We start from the raw sequence: 21,113 nt of genomic DNA, 5'->3' as shown, positions 1-21,113 counted from the left end.
CATGACCCAAGTGATTGCCCTTGTCTAGACTTATTGTTTTACTTTACGAAAAAATGACTTGAAACTGACCTAAAACCAGACTGAAAATAAATGAGACATAACTTTAAAACAGACTGAATTCGATTAGAATATTATTGGGTCATAATTTGAAAATTTTAAACAGTAACCTAATCTGACCTAGAAAATAGAAAAATTAGGTCAAATTCTAGCGTAACTTAAACCCGATCATTTTATTCGTTTTCTCAATTTATCTCACTTTTACGTTTCATGTTATCATCTTGGTGGTGACCTAACATTTTTTCTTGAAAACATTGTTCATTTTAGTGTAAGTTTTTAACAAAAATGTTTTTAAAAACTCTTGGCCTAGTAACTCAAACCTCAATCAACCGAGAACCCTCAAGTCAAAGATTAGCTCAATCCAAAACTAATGAACTCAAAAATAAACTCAAAATAATCCGATCTGATAATGCCACGGTATCCTAACTAGGTGTGTTTGGCAAGAAGGAATTGAAGTTGGGGATTAGGATTTTGAGGTAAGATTATAAAGTTCCTTGTTTATATGAGGAAAATAAAAATTGGTAAAGGTTGAGACTTGAACATGAGTTGAGACTTGGGAATGGGAAAGTCCCACAAAAAAGTCTTGGAGAAGGATATTATTTTGAGTTGAGACTTATGTAAGTTATGAAAAGACATTTTTGCCATTAATAAAAGTACATAAAAATAAAAAATTATAAGGACAATTTTATAAATATAATTATTTTTTATTTAATTACTTATCTATTTTTTATTATTTGTCAAACAAAGACATGAGACATTTATTGTCAAAATTTCATTCCAAGTCTCATCTCAAACCCTTATTCTATGTTTTAACTAATCTCTTAATTTTCTTTCCCACATGCCAAATACCCCTCAAAGTTAAAAGCCTCAAAACCCTTGGACCTGACCCGTCTTTGTATTAAACAGGGCCAAATTTAAAGCTCCGGGCCAGACAAACTTACGACATTTCTAGTTAAATTATTTCGTCCTTCAACAAATCAAACATAGAGAGAGCCTGACGAATAACGATGAAGAATCTTACCAGACTTACACCATTTTCTCTTTCCTCATATCTTCTTCGAACCCTAACTACTTCTAGTTCTTCAATAACAAATTTCTCTTTGAAGAATGTTACTAAATCAAATTTTGATGAAACCCTACTTAATCTCACTACACATGTCAAAGATGCTGATTTCGTCGCCATTGATCTTGAAATGACCGGAGTTACAAGCTCCCCTTGGCGTGAAGCTTTTGAGTTCGATCGTTCCGACATTCAATACCTTAAAGTTAAAGATTCAGCTGAGAAATTCGCCGTTCTTCAATTTGGTGTTTGTCCATTTCGTTTTGATTCATTAAGGAATTCATTCGTTGCTCATCCGTTAGTCTCTCTTTATCTGTCTTTTGCAGCTTCAGTTTATTATGATTGTGATATATTTTGTGATATTAGTATAAAAAAGAACAATGAAAAATGAAACTGACAAACTGTCATTCTTTTTTGACAGTATTTTTAAACAATTAAGCAAACTTATTGAAAGTTCCCAAATGCAATAAAATTTTGGATTTTGAAAATCATTCTATTTTTGAATTGTTAAAAGTTTGATGAAATATTGTGAATTTTTGATTTTGTTAGATTTTATGGTAGGTTAGTATTAGAAAAAAACAATGAAATTTAAAATTGTGTGTATTGTGTGTATTTAATGTGCTGTAATGAAGGATGAAATTTGAGATAATGAAGTAGAATCTTCAGCTTTTGCCAATAACAATATTGATATTGGTTAAAGGCTATGTCAACATAATTGATTTTGTGAAATGCTGTGTGGTTGAGATTAATGTATACTCCCTAGTCCATTTTTTTTTTAAAATAGTCTTATTTGAAGTATAAGCTTTAGGGGCATTCGGGATAAATCGTGACCTTTTTCTGATTTGGTTATGGACCAACATTTTAGGTGTTTGCAACTTGTAAGAGTCGGGTATGCAAGTAGGTTATTTGTTTAAACCTATCAATATTGAATTGTGTTACTTATATAACAATGAAGAATGATAGCCAAGTTTGTTTAGCACATGTGTGAGTGAGTGTTTCGCACACCCTATACTAGTGTCAGCCTATCAGGGTTCACCATTGTGTATATGAGGATGAAAAACGATAAGTTTGAGGGGGTCCAACATGCTATTAGGTGACGTGTCCTATAATGTCCCTAGTATGAGTGTGTTTAGTTATGGGGATGGGATGGGTGTAAGTGAACTACTAGTGAAGTACTTGTGCTAACTGCTAGATATACAAGGGAAAAAAAAAGCGAGTTCATTTGAACGCCCCTTACCTTGGTTAGGTGGAAGCTTTTTGGTAGCCCCGGAGGTTGGAGCAATGTAACATACTATTATGGGATTTCTTAAGAGGACCCTACCGTGCTTAGAAGAGAAAAGCATCTTATAGGATAATTATGTTAAATCCTTAATTATGAGGGATTGGGGAAACTTAACAATTTCATATGGATTTAGGGGTTATGTTTTATCGTTTCTTTAAATTGAACTTTATTTGCACTACCTATGCTTCAGAGTCCGTAAATGTGTTAGTATTGTAATAAATGTAGCTAGGTAGTTTTGCCTTTCGAGAATGGCTGATGAATCTCATATCTCTAGTCTATTTCTGATCTTGGGATCGTTATGATCACATTGGACCTCTAGTTCATGTTTTCTAATGCTCAATTTTACACTTTTGATCTTTGTAAATTTTAAGACAATTTTCATGCTTTCGTTCATGTTTATGTCTGCAATTAGGTGTTAAATGTAGTGCATGTGATGTTATTTGCTATTTATAAGATTGAAGTGAATTGGTAGAAATAGCAAGTGAATACGCAAATATGAAATGTTAAAATGATACAAGTACTAATTGGTTAAACTAAATGTTAAATATCAAGTAATTGAAAAGCACCAAAAGAATTACTCCTAATAATGCTATATTGGTTCATTGTCAGGCATAATTTTTATATATTTCCACGTCAAGAGCTTTCTGCTGATGGCCCAGCATATGAGTTTCTTTGCCAGACAAGTTCTATTGATTTCTTGGCAAAATATCAGTTTGACTTTAATGTTTGCATACGTGAAGGTAAGGTATGATTTCAATGTTGGGTGTATGCAGGTGTGTTTTATTATTAATAATTGTTTTCATAAAAATAAGATTTTATGGTCGTTATTAGAACTCCGTGTTTTTGATGTTGACAATAGCTGTCGATTTTTTTTTTGTGGAAAATTTATGCTTTGCATAATCCCAGGAGTGTCTTATTTATCCAGAAGTCAGGAAGACGAGGCATTGAGTCGATTGAATTCAATATATAACGGGAAATGGCAAAGTACTGGTGAAATTAAAGATGTACCTTTGGGCAATGTAGCTGATATTCTTTTCTCAGAACGAATGAAAAATCACCTCAGTGAGTGGCATGATATGCTGCTGTTGAACAGAAAGGCTGTGCTTCCAACTCTTCCAAGTGCTATTGAATCTAAACAACAATTTGAAACCATATTTTTAAGGATGCGTCCGGCTCTAAGATTGAATGGCTTCACTTCTCATCAACTGAAGTTGATTGAACTGGTAATCTTTTATATAATATCGTTTTCCTAGGCATATTTTCATGTTGGTTCTGCTTTTGGGTTGGATGTTGTAATGTTAGAATGATTAATGTTGATGAAGTTGAACAAATTTCAACTTTTGACTTCTGATATGTCAATGCGGACTGCGACAAGTGCAAAAGCTAAGCCGCATTGTACCGTATCGATCCCGTTGTAAAGATTTTCAAATTATCCAAAATAGTGTTACCAGCATCTTAAAGGTTTAAAAACCGCGTTTTAGGAATATTTCATGGTTTATATTTGATGGTACGACAACCACATCGCCTCTCGTACTGCATCGCCGTGCTGCAATCGCGACTGTTATGGACTGCAGTAGCAACTTTTGACCTATGATATGTCAATGGACTAGCTTAGATCAAAATTTGTGGATCGTGGAGATATGTTAAGCATGGCGTGATTTGAAATATCATTCATAGCACTGCCCTTTGTGGCGTTTGGACACACACATTTAAAGCAATTTAAATGACGACATTTTATTGGGTAATTATTTGATGCATAACTATACCTTGGCTGCCTGATCCATGGAGTCTTGTTTAATCTTTCTGCAAGCAGGGGAGGGGGAAGTTGGAAGATAGAATCCAAATTTTCATGAAGAAAATTATGATTTCTCCCGGAGCATTTTGTTGAATTCTGATGTGTCTTAGGTTTATGCCCTAAGTGTGATCATGTAATGAGCCTGTATCATCTCATATTTTTTTGTATATATCTGGAATTGTTTACTGATGCAACGCTGTAACTGCAGGTCACAAGAAAGCATTTTAAGGATCTCGTTTTCATCTGTGCTTATGATGAAAGTTCCATTTTCCAGAAGCTTGTTGTATATGTAGAGTCTGAAAATGACAAGATCAGGCTTATGGTGAGATAAATGCGCCTTGTACAAATTAGCTGAATGATTATCTCGAGGGTTGAGCTAGTTTTCAGAGTTTGGCACATCAATTTTCTATGTAAAACACTTTCAGATGATCACACTTGTATTATTCCAACTATGTTCTGCAGGAGGAAGTGAAGAATGAGTCTCAGCAGCAAGCGAGGAAAAACTTAAAAGCCGCCGCAGGGTTCCGGCATGTCATTGACCTCCTCTCTGCCGAACAAAAGCTAATTGTGGGTCACAATTGCTTTTTAGGTATGTCTGTCTTGCTTATCACTTTAGAGGAGAAATCATTGCTTGGTCGAGGGACCAATACCATCACGTCTATCATTTATTAAACACCCCTTCATAGCTTGACAACACTCTTTATTGTGATATTGATAGTATTGATCAAATGCAATGCTGCATCCACACCAAATGCTTTCTTAGTATCTTATCTTGTCATCTAAGAGCTTATGCAGTATAATTGTGGCAGATGTGGCGCACATGTACCATAAATTCATCGGTTCTCTTCCGCCTTCTGTTGAAGAATACGTGTCAAGCATTCACAAGTCTTTTCCTCACATAGTTGACACAAAAGTAATGTTGAATGTGGACCCAAGCCTTCAACTCCTTGTGAATAACGCTAGCACATCATTGGCCTCTGCATTTTCTCTGCTGTGTCCTGAAATAGCTTTTGTAGATTTGCCTCATGTGGGCATACATCCATGTGTGAAGGTGGAGGTCCAGGTGGATGACATGAGGTTTGCCATTTGATTGCCTTGTATTTATCTGATTTGTTAGTTTATTGCTTCTTTATCTTGATCTTGAGAGGATCTTGACATTACTGCACATTGGACTGCTATCTGTACTTTCTGTCCCACATAATTTACTTCCACTTGATTGATGTATAGATTTAGAATTGCTAAAGTAAAAGGAAGTGTTAAGAGCAAAGGGAAAAGATTGAATGAACAGTTTGAGTGAGGGAAACAAGGTTTGAAGTTTTTTCTGTCACGCACCAACATGGAGAGTTTGGAGTTAATCTTTGGTATAAAGGGGTTTCTCACATTGAACATTACTCCCTACATTGTTTGAGTCAGTGTTTAATGCAATATTACCTTGTTTTCCCCACAGAGATTTCCCAAATTATTGTTTTTAGGCGTACATACCAATTTTAATCTGAATTCATCTGGTAGGTCCTCAAATTGGAACTCTGGAGCCAGACATGAAGCTGGCTATGATGCGTTCATGACTGGTTGCGTCTTTGCACAAGCGTGCAGCCATCTGGCCGTTGATTTTTCTTCTGAGAAGGTTACGGACTGTGAGAACCTTCAAAAGTACGTCAATCTGCTTTATCTTAGTTGGAATAGCGGAGATGTGATCAATCTAAGCACTGGCAGCATCAATGAAACTCTTGTCTCTTTTGCTAAGAAGAGGCTTCGTAAAATTTTGCATCATAACACAATTTTGATTTGGGGATTCCCTTCAAAACTCAAGGTAGGAGATATTAAACTATGCATCTGTAAAGTGCTCGGCATGCACTCAGTTGCTTGCATCTATAAGTTGGATGAAACTGCAGTATTTGTTCAGTTTAGTACCGCAGACTTGGCCGCTAGTTTCCTTGCCTTGAAGAAAAGATTAGAAACGTGTGATGAATCCATCTCGGTTCTACATCCTTTATCGAAATTGTTGGAAGGAGGAAACACGTGCGCTGCTGGTTATGAAATTTACAAGGATATCTGCAGCTCCTCAATTTCTAAGGTCCTGTTTGCTGAGCAAGTGGAGGCAATCGGAATCGATTGGAAGACCAAACTAATGGATGAATCTGAAGTAGTCGAACAGAGCCTTGATCCAGAACAGTTGATCGTGAAATCTGCAAGGTCAAGCCTATCCGCAATGGATCTTTTGAAATCGAGGAAAATCAAGAATGATGTCCAACATAGTACACCTAATCAAAGTTTATTCGAGAAATTTATTAACTCGATCGTCTGAATCCAAGAGTCGAAGAGATGAAAATAATGAAATTTTGTAATTTATATGTGATTCATTAATTGAAAACATTAGATATTATAATTAGTCTCAAACTCATACTCAAAATATCCCTGTATCATTTTGTAGCACTAGCAATCACAGAAGAAATTTTTTCAAGCGATGGTTCCCGGTGATTGTGTCTATTCTCGAAGTAGCTAAAAGTTTATAATTCTTTTGTTTTAGTATAGTAAAATCACTCCTAAATCATGTAAACCTTTTATTTTCGATAATGTTTGTCATCAAAAACTTAATAGCTTTCGGATGATGTTGTATTGTTATGGTTCGAGTTGATGTATTCTTTCGGATGATGTTATATTGTTGATGGTTCGGGTTGATGTATTCTTTCGTTTATAATTTTCGACTTTCACTTATCAATCTTCTGAAGATATCAGATGGATTGGATGAACTTAGCAACTTATACATGTAAATTTTACATTTTCAGATGGAATTTATTGCTAATTCATTTTGATTACATTAAAATTCGGTCTTTAAATTGAAAAATAAAGGAAACAAATGCGTAAAACACCCTAATAACAGAGAATTGTAACAAAGAAAATTAGCATAAATTTCATAATTAAAATCCAATTATTGATAATCCAAACAACAGACTACATATCTTGGTCAAATAAAATTAATCCTAATGGCCTAAAACAATTAGAACAAACAATATAATAGTAAATTAAAATATAACTGTTATGAACTAAGTATACTCTACTCCATGAACAGATAAAGAACCATCACAACCCCCATGAACAGAGTGATGAAGCAAGATGTAACAGACAGCATATCAGTAGAGTTGATAGCGGGTGGGGCCCACGAGTCGGTGTTCAACCCCTTTCCTCCATCTGGGGCACCAATTGGTCCTTCAACTGAGGGTGCTGGGGCACTGACAGTAGGGTGATGCTCAGCAGATTGCACCATAACCCGAATGATCATCTTTTGACCCGATTCACAATGACCCGGGTTCCCACTTATGAAGTAAACAAAACCCGAATGATCAAACTCGTAGATTGTATTTCCATCATCAAATTTCAATAGTGGATTCTTCACATTACAGTTCATATAATCATCTTTTCCAACCAATAAAACTGAGTCCTTTTTGTACTTGAAATCTATCACCAAAACGAACATAAACAAAAACGTCAAAGCCTTAACTCAAAAGATCGAGTTAGCTGTATGAACTAATAGATCAGTTCTATCACAACCCAAAAAGTTCTTGAAAAAAACATTAAAAGATGCATAAAATTTCCAAGTTAGCAATATAAACTAATAGGCCAATTCTATCAAAATCCGAAATTTTTTTGAAAAAAAGATTAAAAAGTGCATAAATTTTCCAAGTTAGCAATATGAACTAATAGGCGAGTTCTATCAAAACCTGAAAAATTCTTGAAAAAAAGATTAAAAAATGCATAAAATTTCCAAGTTAGCAATATGAACTAATAGGCCAGTTCTATCAAAACCCGAAAAATTCTTGAAACAAAATTTTAAAATGCATAAAATTTCCAAGTTAGCAATATGAACTAATAGGCCAGTTCTATCAAAACCCGAAAAATTCTTAAAATAAAATTTTAAAATGCATAAAATTTCCAAGTTAGCAATATAAACTAATCGGCGAGTTCTATCAAAACCCGAAAAATTCTTGAAAAAGAGATTACAAAATACATAAAATTTCCAAATTAGCAATATGAACTAATAGGCCAGTTCTATCAAAACCCAAAAAAATCTTGAAAAAAAATTAAAAAATGCATAAAATTTTCAAGTTATCAATATGAACTAATAGGCCAGTTCTATCAAAACCCGAAAAATTCTTGAAAAAGAAAATTAAAAATGCATAAAATTTCCACATTAGCGATATGAACTAATAGATTAGTTTTATGAAAACCCGAAAAATTATTTAAAAAAATGAAAAAATGCATAAAATTTCTTAAACTTACTAATGGTATCACCAATGTGAAACCTGTTTTGTTCAGCCCATTCATTGTATGTTTCGGGTTCGCTTCCGTCAGGCTTAATCCAGCCTCTTTTCCCACCAACTTCATATTGAAAACATGAAGCAAGAACAAAAGCAAAAGAGAAGAGTAAAAGGATGCAAATTTGGGAAGTTTTGATTGCTGAAAATGAAGCCATTTTTGTGTTAAAAAGCAGGAAATTAAGCAATGGGAGCAAAGGGAAAATGGTAAGTGTAAGTTGTGTTATGGAGTACTTGGTGTGTATTTATATAGGAGGGGAATGACGGTTAAAGGTAGTTATTTTTGTAGTGGTATAATTTGGTCAACAAGTGGAGGGAAAGTGGGGAAAGATGGAGGGGAAGTTTTAAGGTTAATCCCACGTTTGAACTTTGAACGTGAATTTCGTCCAAAAAAAAAAAAAATTAGTTTTGAAGTTTTTTTAAAATAATAATTATTTTTCACTGTATTTTTTTTGGGGGGGATAACTATATTTGTCATTTTTGGAATTATAAATTTATTATCTTATTACGTTGAAGTAGGGTATCCTAATTCCTAACATGATTTTTTTTAGATAAAAATCATAATTAATGAATAAAATTACATACGCATGTTGCATTATGGACGGATATTGCTTATAATAAAATTATGTTTAGAAACAAGTATTTTATGTTGAATTGTACATTTTAATTCTAACGTCAATTTAAGAATGACAAAGTTTGAAAAATCATTCTCAAATTTCTAATTTTAATTAGCTCATTTAAGTTTGATATTTTATTTTTTTTAGGCAACCACTTAAATCAATTTTAAATTTTCAAATAAAACTATCATATCCAAATTTAACATAACCAAATTGTAAAAGATTTGGCAATTCCAAAAATGGCATGATGGCACATGAGGTCCCAAGACATGACTAACCACTGATATTAACAATATATATTGATTAATTACTTTCTATGTCTCTTTAAGTTCGTACATGACAATTTTTTGAGTCTTTAAAGTGACGTAGGGAGTAAAATCCAATCTCAAAGAGCCTATTATTTTCATTATAAAATTATACAATACTCCCTTCGTTCCTTTTTGTTCTTCTCGTTTACTTTTTGCACAGTTTTTAAAATAAATTTTAAACCGCAATATTTATAAATACGCATAATAAAAAATTATAAAAAATACATAAAAAAAATATATATCAAGATGAATCTAACGAAATCTTACATGGATATATTTTATCTTCTAAATATGTCTCAAAAAAATCAATCAAATATATTTCTCTTTAGTGTAAAATATTGCAAATGAAAAGAACATTAAAAAGCAGAGAGAATAATATTTATGATTAATAATAATCAGATAATGTTCTAACAATAAAATTATTAATCATTTTAAAAAATTAACAAAGTGAGAAAATTTCTATCACTCTTACAAAATTTATTTTAAATTTGTTTGAGGAAACAAAACAAAATCTTTTTAGCATTAAATGGCTAACCAAAATTCGGCAGAGAAAAAACCTAAAGACCAACATAAAGTTCTTTTAGCATGAAATGGCTAAAACTATAACAAATTTCAAAACTAAATCAGCATTTACAAGTTACCAATCGCAATCCACAATATTGCAATGCAATCTGGAGAATACAATATACTACGGTATTGAGTACAAATTTACAAAAAAAAATCCAAAAAAAAAAAAAAAAAAACTAATCAGAGATACATTTTAGTTCTAAGAGAAACAACTCAATGAATTCAAAATGAACTATTCGATCAACTCCATCGAGGCGATCTTCAATTCAACATAATTTTCTCTGATCTAATATAACTAGGAGCCGCTAACTTGACCTCAGTTGCTAGAGTTAATGGCTTCCTTTCGCTGTCCAAAACGTGATGAAATGTTTCTTCAGCTGTTCAGACGGAAACTCCTGAAAGACTTCGGCTGCAATAGGATCCTAAACGTAGGCTAAGCATACTTAATTACTAAGGGTTAATACAAATATAACCAGTCAAGAATCAAACATATGTTATATATACATCTATAGACCGAGTCTCTAAACAAATTTGTGCGCGAGAAGTTGTCATCTGGCTGTCAAAGTTGAAAAGTGGCGTTCATCAGGAAAGCTGCTCTTTCAAAGACCTACTGAACCAACACAATATATTGTAAATGTGCATTAGAGGAACCATAAATTTATGTTTGGTTCAAACATATGCCATTCAAACTGGAAGTATTTTGTATTGCAGAAAATGGAAAACAAACTAGTAATAAGGTGAGGGACTGAGGGAGTACAAGGGAGAAGAGAAGGAAGAATAGAAAGAAAAAATATGGCATTTTCCTACAAACAGAATTTGTTTAAGCCTTCAGCAAACCTGGTTTTAACCTAAGAAAATGTAATTTCTCTAGGAGAAAAAACCAACCATAAAAGTTATGTTCCGACTTCTATAACATAAATCCGGATTGATTCACAAGAAAGAAGCAGTAAGTGAATGGTAATGACAGCAAAAGTAAATCTGAACAGCTCATCAGATTTGACAAATCTCATAAATGATCAATTCACAAAAATTTCCCACAATTCTTTAATTTCAGTTTATATTGAACTTTAGTAAAATGACTCATTAATAATGTGCATTTCTTAGTGAGTGAAGTTGTAGACGTTGATTTTCAACCAAAACAACCTATTTGTTATCACAATGGTGAGCTAGCATACATCCAATCCCCCAAATCTGTCTAGGTGGGACCCACTTTACGACTTTGGGGATTGGGGTAGTTTCAACGGAAGTAATACCAGATTAATAAGATAAATAAGTACTACAATAGGCCCCCTGTACAATATTTAAATTCACCAATCAAGTACAAGAACGATCACAATCAATTCGGTTTCTTCTAATATATCCAAGCTTAAAATATTGATAAAGTTAAGCAGTCAATATATTTTAAAATAGGATCAATTTATCAAGAGGACAAAACTAGAGGAACATTCACCTGCATTTCCAGCCAAATGCACACCGTTTGCCAACAACTGATGGCTTTCTGGTATACAAAAGTGCTATCATTTTTGCTGTAATCTTCTGGGCAAAAGAGCTATAAGAGAAAATTAGATGCTCTTAGTATGTATAATAGCTTGATTTATTGAAGTGAGAAAATAAATCTTACCATCCTCTAAGCTGCAAAAACTTCCAGCAGGAAACACCACATCTGGATCCATGCCTTGCAAAGATGATAGAGCTAACATCACTGCGCTTTTACTGCAGAAAACAAGCAGTAGCCCAGAATTCAATCACTAATAAGTCTTTACAAGATCATACAGTAATAACAGTGTGCAAAGAGTACTACTGCCATCACAATAAACCAAAACAAACAGCAAAGAGAATAAGAAAAATTCAAGCCCCAGCGACCGGTAAACTGCTCAGATCCAACTTGGCCGAAAATTCAGCCTCGCTGAGTTTGAGCTATATATATATATATATATATATATATATATATATATAAGATGTAGTATTAAATAAGAAGGAATTTTTGTTAAGTTACTATAAATACAAAAAAGGATACTATGTTATAAATTAATAACACTCTTCAGATTTATGACATAGCATCTCATCTGTGTAAGATAGTGACTTTTATAATTAAGTGTTTTTGGCTTGATTCTGACCTTAGATTTTTTTATCTTATTCAAATCAAGAGTGTAGAATATTTCTTATCCTTCTCATTTTAAACACCCTTCTTATTGGATCCCTCTCTATCTATCTATCTATCTATCTATATATATATAGATAGATAAGATAGATATAAAAGTATCAAAAACATAACATTTGTAGATGATCTAGGAAAGTTCAGCTATAATTATAAGAAAGATCTTGGACCTCAAATTTCAAATTTTACCTTTACGGTGTGTTTGGATAACATTTTATGAAGGGAAGGAAGGGGAGTGAAGAGCGGAGGGGAGGGAGCGGGAAGGGAGGGAAATTATTAAGTTTCCCTCCAGATCTTTACAATGTTATATGGATTTGGTTAGTAGCATGCAAGGGACTTCATCCTTCCAACTCCCTCCCATTCCATTTTGGTCTCCAAATGAGAAAAATGTCATCCCTCCGCTTCTCGAGTGGCGAAACATAAAGTACGAGTGGGGGAGCCCCACCGGACCTTTTTGCCAATATTATGTATAGATTATGATACCTCAATAAATTCAATAATTATGGTTAGCTTAGTGATAAAACTAGTATTATGATAACAAAGAGGTCACAAAATCAAACCTTAGGTCCTTAATCCCAAGTTTTTATCTAAAATTCATATTGTAAATTTCCGCCCCCTCAATTTTTGGCTCAAATTTCGCCACTGCTTTTCACTCAATTTTCTTCCATCCAAACAACCATTTGTATTTCCCCTTCTTCTCTACCCCAATAAAACAATCATGAAAATGTCTGTAGTTACCATGTTTACTGCTTTTTCAAAAAGAAAAAATGGAAAATTTTCTTCTTTCATGATTCATTGTGTTGTGACCTTATCAACTACTTCTAATTTGTATACTCCTTTCCTTTTTGACTTTCACTGACGGTGTAAGTTTTCCATTTCCAAAAAAAATCTATAGATTAAACGCAAAAATGTTCTCCTACCTCCAAAATTCTCAAAAATGAGATTCTTTAAATCAATGACCTTAATAAACTCCTTTCACTTGCCTCTAAACAGCTAAACTTTAAAATCAGGACTTTGCAAGTGGTGTCCATAATTTTCTTCCCATTAGCCACAGTTTATGATTGAAATATTTCAATATAGACAGATCTTTTGACAAGTTGTTTTGAAAATTGAAAAGAGTCTATTTTTGATCAAAATGTACATGTGGCCCAGAATCAAGGTTTGAACTTTAAACTTGAACTAGGTTAAAGAAAATACAAGACCTTGAACCTCTAATTATGAAAAGCTAACAAAATTACTATGTGGAGCAACGAATTTTGAGACTAGATAGAGCTACAAACCTTGCCCAGCTTGGGACAAACTTCGTATTTGGTATCTCATCCTCTTCTTGTTCTGCTTCATCGTCTGAGCACTGATAAGGTGATATATCATAAGTCTCTTGGACACTTGTTTCATTGATTGGCTTGTCAATTTTATCACAATTGGGTGTTGAGCTCTCGGCCAAATCAATGCTGCCTACCTGTAAAGATCATCACAACTTTTTAAGAAGAAACATTCCAGTACACAACAAGGTATTATCTATGTAGCTAGTTTTTTGGTTCAAGTAGTTACTCTGAAGTCCATTTAAAGATAAACTTTTTAGCGTTTGGTGAGTATGAAATGAGAAAAGAGTTTGCTGTTGTCTTGTTTATCATTCATTTATATACAATATAGATATGCCAATCTTTTGCTACTTCACTTCTTTGTAATAAAAATAAAACCAAAACAGAAAAATACTGCAACAGCCAACATAGCATCCCTTTACCTTTCCATCATTCCCGTCATCAACTGGATTATTCACTTGCGGCTCTCTACCATCTCCTTCATCCACTTTCTTCACTATTTTCTCATCAGACTGCTTTCCTTGACATGCCTGTGTATCCTATAAGAGATCACAAAATATGAACCTGCAGAAACAGCCAGAAGAGTACTTGAATAATAGATTAAAAAGGACATACCACTGCAACAGATCGTGTTTCCTCTCTCCAAAGTTGAAGTTTCTCCTCTGCTTGCTTGTGCTGCAACCGTGCACCTTCAATACGCCTTTTTTTCTTTTCCTTCCTTTCATCTTCTTCTCTCTGTCTTTTCTTAGCTGCATTTTCAGCCTCTCTTTTCTTGCGTTCTTCCTCTTTCAATTTTTTCTTGAGTTCCATTTCTTTTATATTTTCTTGCTCAATTCGTGCTCTTTCGAGCTTCATTGCTTCTTTCTTCTGCTTGCGTTCCATTTCTCTTTTTTCTGCTGCTTGTTTAGCTGCCTCTGCAACTTGGAGGGCCTTGACTTTTACATCTCTCTTTTCTGCACATCAAATAGGTTTATATAGAAAAGAACTAATGAAAAATTACAGAAAACAGAACTTTTATTATTTATTTTGAAAAACTTTGCAAAGATACTGCAACCAATTAGTCTCCAGCTAGGTTGAATAAAATATTCATAAGTGTACAAAAAGTTCACTAAACATTTGACTTCATGAACATTGCTGCTACTACTCCGTTCCAGGATGAAAGAAATTGAACAAGATGTCCATTATATTTGAGATCTTTAATTGTAATTAACACGTTCAAAAAACAATGTATAGAAGTATTACCTGAGATGACGGAAGCTGCTTGTTTTTGTTGAACCAGTGGAACAAATGATTTTATATTGGACACAATGTTATTGTGCTTCTGTTTTTTCTGTGACAAACTTTGCCCTCTACTTCTTAAGCTTGATTTTCCTGATAATTTTGGTTTTCGGAACTGGCTACTGGGTGCATTGGAATGCTTTTTGCTGCTGTTAGTGCCCACTGAAAAACCATTGTTTACCTTCCCCGACCGTGTCATCCTGCTTCTGTGCTCACCCAAGCCACTCTTTTTACCATCATTCTGCATTTCACTAATATCATAGAGTGGTTCCTTAGTGCTTCTGTTTCTTGTACTTGAATAAACTCTCTTAATATCTTGGCTCACAGATTCCATACTACCTCTCCCAATTGCACAATCTAGAACATTATTCTGCACAGAAATCTCAATAAGTGGTCCCCTCTGGGCACTTGACGTTGTTAGCCTGCTTCTGTGCTGATCCAAGCCGTTTTGCTTGCTGGTATTCTGCTTCTCACTGATATCAATAAGAGTATCCTTCTTGCTGCAGCTTCTTGAAATTGAATCGGTTTTCTTGACATTCGTGCTCATAGATTCTAAAATCTCTTTCTCATAAGCACAATCTGGAGCTAAAGAGCTTTTATTTTGCACAGAAACATCATGAACTGGTTCCCTATTAGAGTTATGTATTGATGTTGAAGCAGTTGTTTTAACACTGGCATCATCAGCATCTTCTTCACTGCTTTCAGGGTCCTCCAAAATTGGAAAGCAAGTAAGCTCTGGATTACTGTTACCAAGCTTACCAGAACCACCAGATTTTGATGTGATACCTTCCAAACCCTTCCCGAATGGTGATAAGAAGGGTTTCTTCATATGAAATGAAAATAAATCAGAATGAGACTTCTTAAGAAAAGCACCTGGACTGGAAAGCATATTTCTTTCTCGATCATAGTTCTCCAAAAGCTCATTTGGTACTGAGGAGTATAAACCTGGTGCTAAGTACAAATTGCATGCGGGAAGAAAAGGAGATACAGGGGTGCTTAAGGTTGTAGTGTAACAAAATTTCTCAGGCAAGCTAGTCCTGTCCATTATGTTACTCTTAAAAGGAGTACCTTCATGGGCAAACTCAACACTGGCATTTTCTGAATTATCAGCCTTTTCGTTAATTAAAAAACCTTCAAACTCTGGCATAATTTGATTGGCTTCAGCTACATTCATATACTCCATGAGTGGTGAACCAATGGAAAATTTAACTTCATCCACTTTCTGGGAAGACTTTCGTTGATCAACAGACAATTTAGTATCTGGCAACTTTACCACAATGCTTCCATCCATCAGAGCTTGGTCATCCACCAAGCTATCACACAATTTAGTATCCACCAAGCTATCACACAATTTAGTATCCACCAAGCTATCACACAATTTAGTATCCACCAACTTTATCACACTACCACCATCAACCAGAGCTTTATCATTCACCGAACTATGAGACTCCCTTCCATTGCAACTTGTTGCATTTGTTTTCACATTTCCATCCTCTGGCAAAGAATCTAATGGCTCGGCAATTGCACTTTGGTTCAAATTTGGACTATCAGCGTTAGATGAATTTTGAGGTTCACAAGCAACGGCCTTAACGATACTCCCCAAGCCAATTTCATCATTTCCATAAACAATTCTCCCTAAGCTAATTTCATCCTGTCCGCAAAAACATGAAGAGGTTATTACGCAGGAAAGGTAAAAAAACATTTTACAAAATGACGTCTAGTATGCTAGACACAAGAGGACCACTTAACAGAGACATTAGTCATAATTACCATATACTCTTCTAAAGTACTCTTTCTGGGCTCCGACTCAATTTAGTTGTCCCATTTCATTTTGCACATGTGCCTATGCACCAATTTAAATATATATATATATATATATATATATATATATATATATATATATATATATATATATATATATATATATATATATATAATCTAAAAATGCATAACTAGAAATTATAAAAAGTTCATATTAATAAAATTTACATTAAGACAAATCAAACAAGATCTCACTTAACTATGTTTTAGATTATAAATTAAGAATATAAGTTCAATTAAGAGTGATTAATGAATAAAATATCAACTAAGGGTGATTAATAAATAGTGTCAAAAACAAATGGGACAACTAAATTAGGTTGGAGGGAGTATAGTAGTAAGGCCCTAGCCCTTTTCTTAACTAATCTTAGATCACATCATATTATTTATGGCTCAAAAATTGACACATTATTTGCTATTAGATAAATATACCAGCGCATTTGATCTTGGAGGCCTCCACCTACTCTTTGATTCAATTCACAAACTATTTTATCATATTTTGTTTTTTGATTAAAGAAACTCTAATTCCTTATATTTTGAAATCAACAAACTTTAGATCTTGGTAAAACTAAAATATTGGGAAGATTGATTTAACAAAAAATTAACTTGTTTGTTCATACACATTCGGATCACTGTCCAAAGGTAACAATAACAGCCATTTGATCTGCAAATGTGCAGTCTTAACAAATATTTGGAAAGGAGGAAGTAAGTAATATGACCTTCAACAATAAAAAAGAAAGTGAATAAATGTCAGAACAAGCTGCGTGACAAACATGTGATCAAGCAAAGATATAGTATTATATTCTTTTACAAAACTAGATAACACCAGTAAAAAAATACCTCTGGACACTGCACCTGAAGACTCAACACATGTTCTTTGCTAGAAGATACATTGACAATCCGATCAGTTTCCTTGCCACAAGTTGATAAAGCTGCATTTGAAATATTAGAAATAGACGAATTCTGGGACATAGAAGGAATTCCTTCCTTTTCACATCCAGCAGTTCTATTTGGAATGTTTTCATAATCAACATGGAAGGGATTCAGCTTCATGATTGGGCCGGCAGACATGTTGGCATTCTTATGTTCAATTTTCCTTCGCTTATGACAGGGCCAAGATCCATTCATGGCATGGCTAAAATAAAAGTCAGAAAGCATGTTTGGTTCAACTCCAAGTTCGTGTAGCTTAGAACCACCAGCTTCCTTCCCATGGCTAGAGAAGGTGGAGGCTTGCAAGGCTGCATATTTTGATGGGCTACTCACTTCCATTTTCTCCACTGACTGAACAGATTGAACAGTATCTCCTGTCCCAACAGAAGGAAAATCCGTCACTGGTACCTGTGAAGAAGCTGAAATTTTGGCAGAACTCAACTGACCAATTTCAGTAGCCCCAAAATCCAAAGAAGTGTGTGGCAAGAGCAAAGTCTTTTCAGATCTTTTACACGAAACATGAGCACCTTCACTATCAGGAACCTCCAGAGCTTCACGTGCTGATGATAGAGGATCATCTTTAGGATTTCTTTCCGTAGAGAATGCACAAGGAAGGGAATTAGCATTTTTAATATTATTAGCTTCAATTCTCTTTTCTGGTGTATCTAGAAAAATAGTCCCTGACAAGCAGTTGGCAATATTTCCAAAATCGACTTCATCATCAAAATCAAGTTGTATGGGTTTATAAGACACATCATTCCCTGACCTTCTTCCTTGATTCTTTGTTTCTGCTTCTTCTGCTACCCCAATATTGGATTTTGTGATAATGCCACTGTAACTCTTGCTGTTGGCGATGGAATGAACATCATTATCAGATTGATTACTGTAAGTTGTACATCTTGTATTTTGAAGATTGCCACTTTCTCCCTGCCGTGTATTCCCACTTCTTAGTATCCCGTGTTCTTCAAGGCTTTCCATTTCACTAATTTTAGGTTTTACTTCCTTTACCTTACTGCCTGTAGATTTCACTAACATGTCAACAGAAGCATATGTACTAATCTCCTTGTCTGAACAATTCCCAACTACTGCTGCTTCATTGGAGCAAATTTCAGTTTGCAATCCAGAAGGCTGCAGCAATTTTCGAGATTCACTTGAGAATTCAAAATGATCAATATCATTGTGTTGTTGGCTATAAATTCTATATCCGCTAACTCTTCCACCATCAATGCTGCTGTTTTTTTCCTTCTCACTATCTCCTGATTGAAATGCCTTTTTCTTACTACCTGTAGATTGCGGCAAAGAGTCACCACAAGCATCAGCACTCCTTTCCTTCTCCAAGTTATTTCCAATTGCTATGTCTTTATCGGTGTACATTTCAACAGCTAAAGCAAAAGGCTCAACCAATTCACAAGATTCTCTCAAACCATCAAGGTGTTCAACAGATCTACATGTTTTTCTCCCAGAAGAACAACCAACATCACCCACCCCTAAACGGCTTTTTCCACTTGTTTTTGCGCTATTGCGGAGCTCCAATGCCTTTTGACGAGGTTTGGATCTTTGTATACTTACTAGTGACAGCTCAATGTTATTACAAACACCTGAGAGCCTTGTACCAGTCCGCTCTTCAGGTGACATAGGAACATAACTAGATGTATCCACAAAGCCATCAACATGAGAGGGAGGGGCAATGCCAATGGTGTCTTCGGCGCCATCCACATGACACAACAGCCTAGCAACATGCCCATCTTCATCGTTACCATTGGTAGACGTACAATTTACTGCACAAAGTTCATCAGGTATGCTACTGTTGGCTGCTGTTATAATTGGTTTATCATATAAAAAGCAAGGACCACTAGGATAAGAGACTAATGGTCCAGGTCTTGGAAGCCACAACCCCGAAATAAGCTCTGCCTTGTTAACCTCTGAATAGAAATTAATCAGCGTAAGATAAGCAACTAATAGTTGTCCTAAATTGAAAGCAATTTAGATCCAATACTACATGCACTGCAATAGCAAAACAAGTCAATTATTTGTAATCATTGTCATTCTCAAATCTTATCTACTAGTAGTATTGAATATGAAACCTCCGCAACAAGTCCTGAAGTAGTTATATATAAACGTTTCAACATCCAAAAAAAGTTTCAAACTTACATTACAGATTAAACTGGAGGTAAGGGAACAACAAATTACACGCTCATCTCAAACAATTTGCTTTAGATTCATGTTAAACATATAAGCAACATTAATGCAAAAACCTTGGTAGAAGAACGATTTGCACCATTCTTAATAAGCAATATAGCCTTTAAAATTCATATGCCTCCTCTGTCAATTTCCCAGCTGCAACATTTATACCAAAACTGCATGAATGCTATAAAATGAATGATGCATCTAAAACAACGGAGGAAATTATAGAGTAGACCATTTCACTGGCAGACCAATATTTCCAATTTATTATAATTCTTCAACCTCACCAAAACGTCTAACCACTAATCCTTCAGAATTCTACTTAGGTCTCACAATTAAATTTACCCAAGATCTTGTCAGTTCTCGAGCATGGTCAATTCGAAAAAATCACTAAAAAGTATACTTCCCCTATTTATTAAATTATTTCAATCGCCATGAAATGGAGCATACATATTTGCGTAAACTCAATTCTTAAAACAGACTAAGTACAGAATCCAAAAACCTGACCAATAGTACAAATTTCCCTATCAAAAGACAATAACTGACGATTCTGAAGAAGAAATAGCCAAAATGAGGTTAAAAATTGAACGAGCCAAAACCTAATTTCTAACAACTATAACATCAAAAGGCAATGTAATTACATAATGAAAAATTCTTCAACAGTTTTTACCCTAACAAACGCCTAAATTTGAAAAAATTTAGTCTAAAGATGATGAAAATCGAATAAAAATGACTTAAATAGAAAAATACCAGTGAGATTTGAAGTAGAAGCTTGAAAATCAGAGTTAAGAAGCCAAGGAGGAGGAGAAATTCCTTGAATTATGAGCTTTGATAGAAGATTTTGATCGTAGATTTGTTTCTGGTGCTTCAAATTTTCGATTATTCGCTTCTTTCGCTCGAAAATCTCCACGAAAAGCTTCTCGATCGCTGCCATACTCGGAAAGAATTCTCAGTGATATTCTTCTTCCATGGAAATCAAAAATGAGTTTTGATGTAGATTTTTGAATATTTTAGGGTTCGCTCCCAAGTTGAATGGTTATGGAGGAGAGAGATAAAAACTAGTGAGAGAAAGAAAGCGCCCGTTTGGAATTCAAATTTTTTGAGGAGTAAGAAAGGTAGATATCAAAACGAAGAGTTTCGTCTTTAGTCGTTAAATTTTATTGTCAAATTTGAGATAGATTTGAAGTGTACGAATCTTCAAAATCAGAAATCCGGTCTGGTTCGGTTTTTCAAAAATCTGGATATCCAATGCTTATTAAAATCATTTAAAATTAATTAAATAAATTTTTTAAGTTTCAACTCAAATTCAAAACACATTGATTTAAAATAGGTTAGAATGAAATTTTTTTAGTCGGTTTAATTTAACGCCTAAAAATAATATGATATTCAACTTGAATTTTTAGCATATTATTATATTCATAAAT

General features: G+C 34.2%; 3 protein-coding genes across 5 annotated transcripts; 1 reads left to right on the top strand and 2 right to left on the bottom strand.

Moving 5' to 3' along the window:
* The first annotated feature begins 996 nt into the window (after window positions 1-996).
* Window positions 997-6,652, top strand: LOC130808028 (poly(A)-specific ribonuclease PARN). 2 transcript variants are annotated; one of them, XM_057673462.1, is made up of 7 exons: window positions 997-1,414; window positions 3,009-3,139; window positions 3,306-3,622; window positions 4,403-4,516; window positions 4,657-4,783; window positions 5,004-5,271; window positions 5,704-6,652. In XM_057673462.1, the coding sequence occupies exons 1-7, from the start codon at window positions 1,065-1,067 to the stop codon at window positions 6,497-6,499; spliced, it is 2,103 nt and encodes a 700-aa protein (XP_057529445.1). In that variant the 5' UTR covers window positions 997-1,064; the 3' UTR covers window positions 6,500-6,652. The 2 variants fall into 2 exon arrangements, with proteins under 2 accessions (XP_057529445.1, XP_057529446.1); XM_057673463.1 differs by having other exon boundaries at window positions 1,278-1,414; window positions 3,009-3,144; window positions 3,325-3,622.
* A 597-nt stretch (window positions 6,653-7,249) lies between these two features.
* LOC130808027 (early nodulin-like protein 21) lies at window positions 7,250-8,702 on the bottom strand. The gene is made up of 2 exons (XM_057673461.1): window positions 8,473-8,702; window positions 7,250-7,650 (listed from the first exon to the last, which is right to left on the bottom strand). The coding sequence occupies exons 1-2, from the start codon at window positions 8,663-8,665 to the stop codon at window positions 7,250-7,252; spliced, it is 594 nt and encodes a 197-aa protein (XP_057529444.1). The 5' UTR covers window positions 8,666-8,702.
* Window positions 8,703-9,980: 1,278 nt separating this feature from the next.
* On the bottom strand, window positions 9,981-20,803 carry LOC130808026 (uncharacterized). Of its 2 annotated transcripts, none has more exons than XM_057673459.1 (9): window positions 20,440-20,803; window positions 17,416-19,427; window positions 14,722-16,408; window positions 14,095-14,432; window positions 13,902-14,018; window positions 13,438-13,616; window positions 11,621-11,712; window positions 11,450-11,548; window positions 9,981-10,609 (listed from the first exon to the last, which is right to left on the bottom strand). In XM_057673459.1, the coding sequence occupies exons 1-8, from the start codon at window positions 20,621-20,623 to the stop codon at window positions 11,517-11,519; spliced, it is 4,641 nt and encodes a 1,546-aa protein (XP_057529442.1). In that variant the 5' UTR covers window positions 20,624-20,803; the 3' UTR covers window positions 9,981-10,609; window positions 11,450-11,516. The 2 variants fall into 2 exon arrangements, with proteins under 2 accessions (XP_057529442.1, XP_057529443.1); XM_057673460.1 differs by having other exon boundaries at window positions 9,981-10,606.
* Window positions 20,804-21,113: the final 310 nt, after the last annotated feature.

Source organism: Amaranthus tricolor, chromosome 3 (assembly GCF_026212465.1).
Source record: "Amaranthus tricolor cultivar Red isolate AtriRed21 chromosome 3, ASM2621246v1, whole genome shotgun sequence".
In the NCBI taxonomy this organism is placed as follows: domain Eukaryota; kingdom Viridiplantae; phylum Streptophyta; class Magnoliopsida; order Caryophyllales; family Amaranthaceae; genus Amaranthus; species Amaranthus tricolor.
The sequence above is the reverse complement of the archived record's forward strand: the minus strand, read 5'-3'. Positions and strand labels throughout refer to the sequence as shown.

Bases quoted from the DNA above. Each gene is read 5' to 3' on its own strand.
- LOC130808027 (XM_057673461.1), bottom strand. From the start codon at position 8,665: ATGGCTTCATTTTCAGCAATCAAAACTTCCCAAATTTGCATCCTTTTA. The intron at 7,651-8,472 runs GTAAGTTTAAGA...TTTTGGTGATAG, and splicing joins TCACATTGGTGATACCATTA to ATTTCAAGTACAAAAAGGAC.
- LOC130808028 (XM_057673462.1), top strand. From the start codon at position 1,065: ATGAAGAATCTTACCAGACTTACACCATTTTCTCTTTCCTCATATCTT. The intron at 1,415-3,008 runs GTTAGTCTCTCT...GTTCATTGTCAG, and splicing joins AATTCATTCGTTGCTCATCC to GCATAATTTTTATATATTTC. The intron at 3,140-3,305 runs GTAAGGTATGAT...GCATAATCCCAG, and splicing joins TAATGTTTGCATACGTGAAG to GAGTGTCTTATTTATCCAGA.
- LOC130808026 (XM_057673459.1), bottom strand. From the start codon at position 20,623: ATGGCAGCGATCGAGAAGCTTTTCGTGGAGATTTTCGAGCGAAAGAAG. The intron at 14,433-14,721 runs GTAATACTTCTA...TTTGATGTGCAG, and splicing joins AGCAGCTTCCGTCATCTCAG to AAAAGAGAGATGTAAAAGTC. The intron at 14,019-14,094 runs GTATGTCCTTTT...GATCTCTTATAG, and splicing joins AAACACGATCTGTTGCAGTG to GATACACAGGCATGTCAAGG.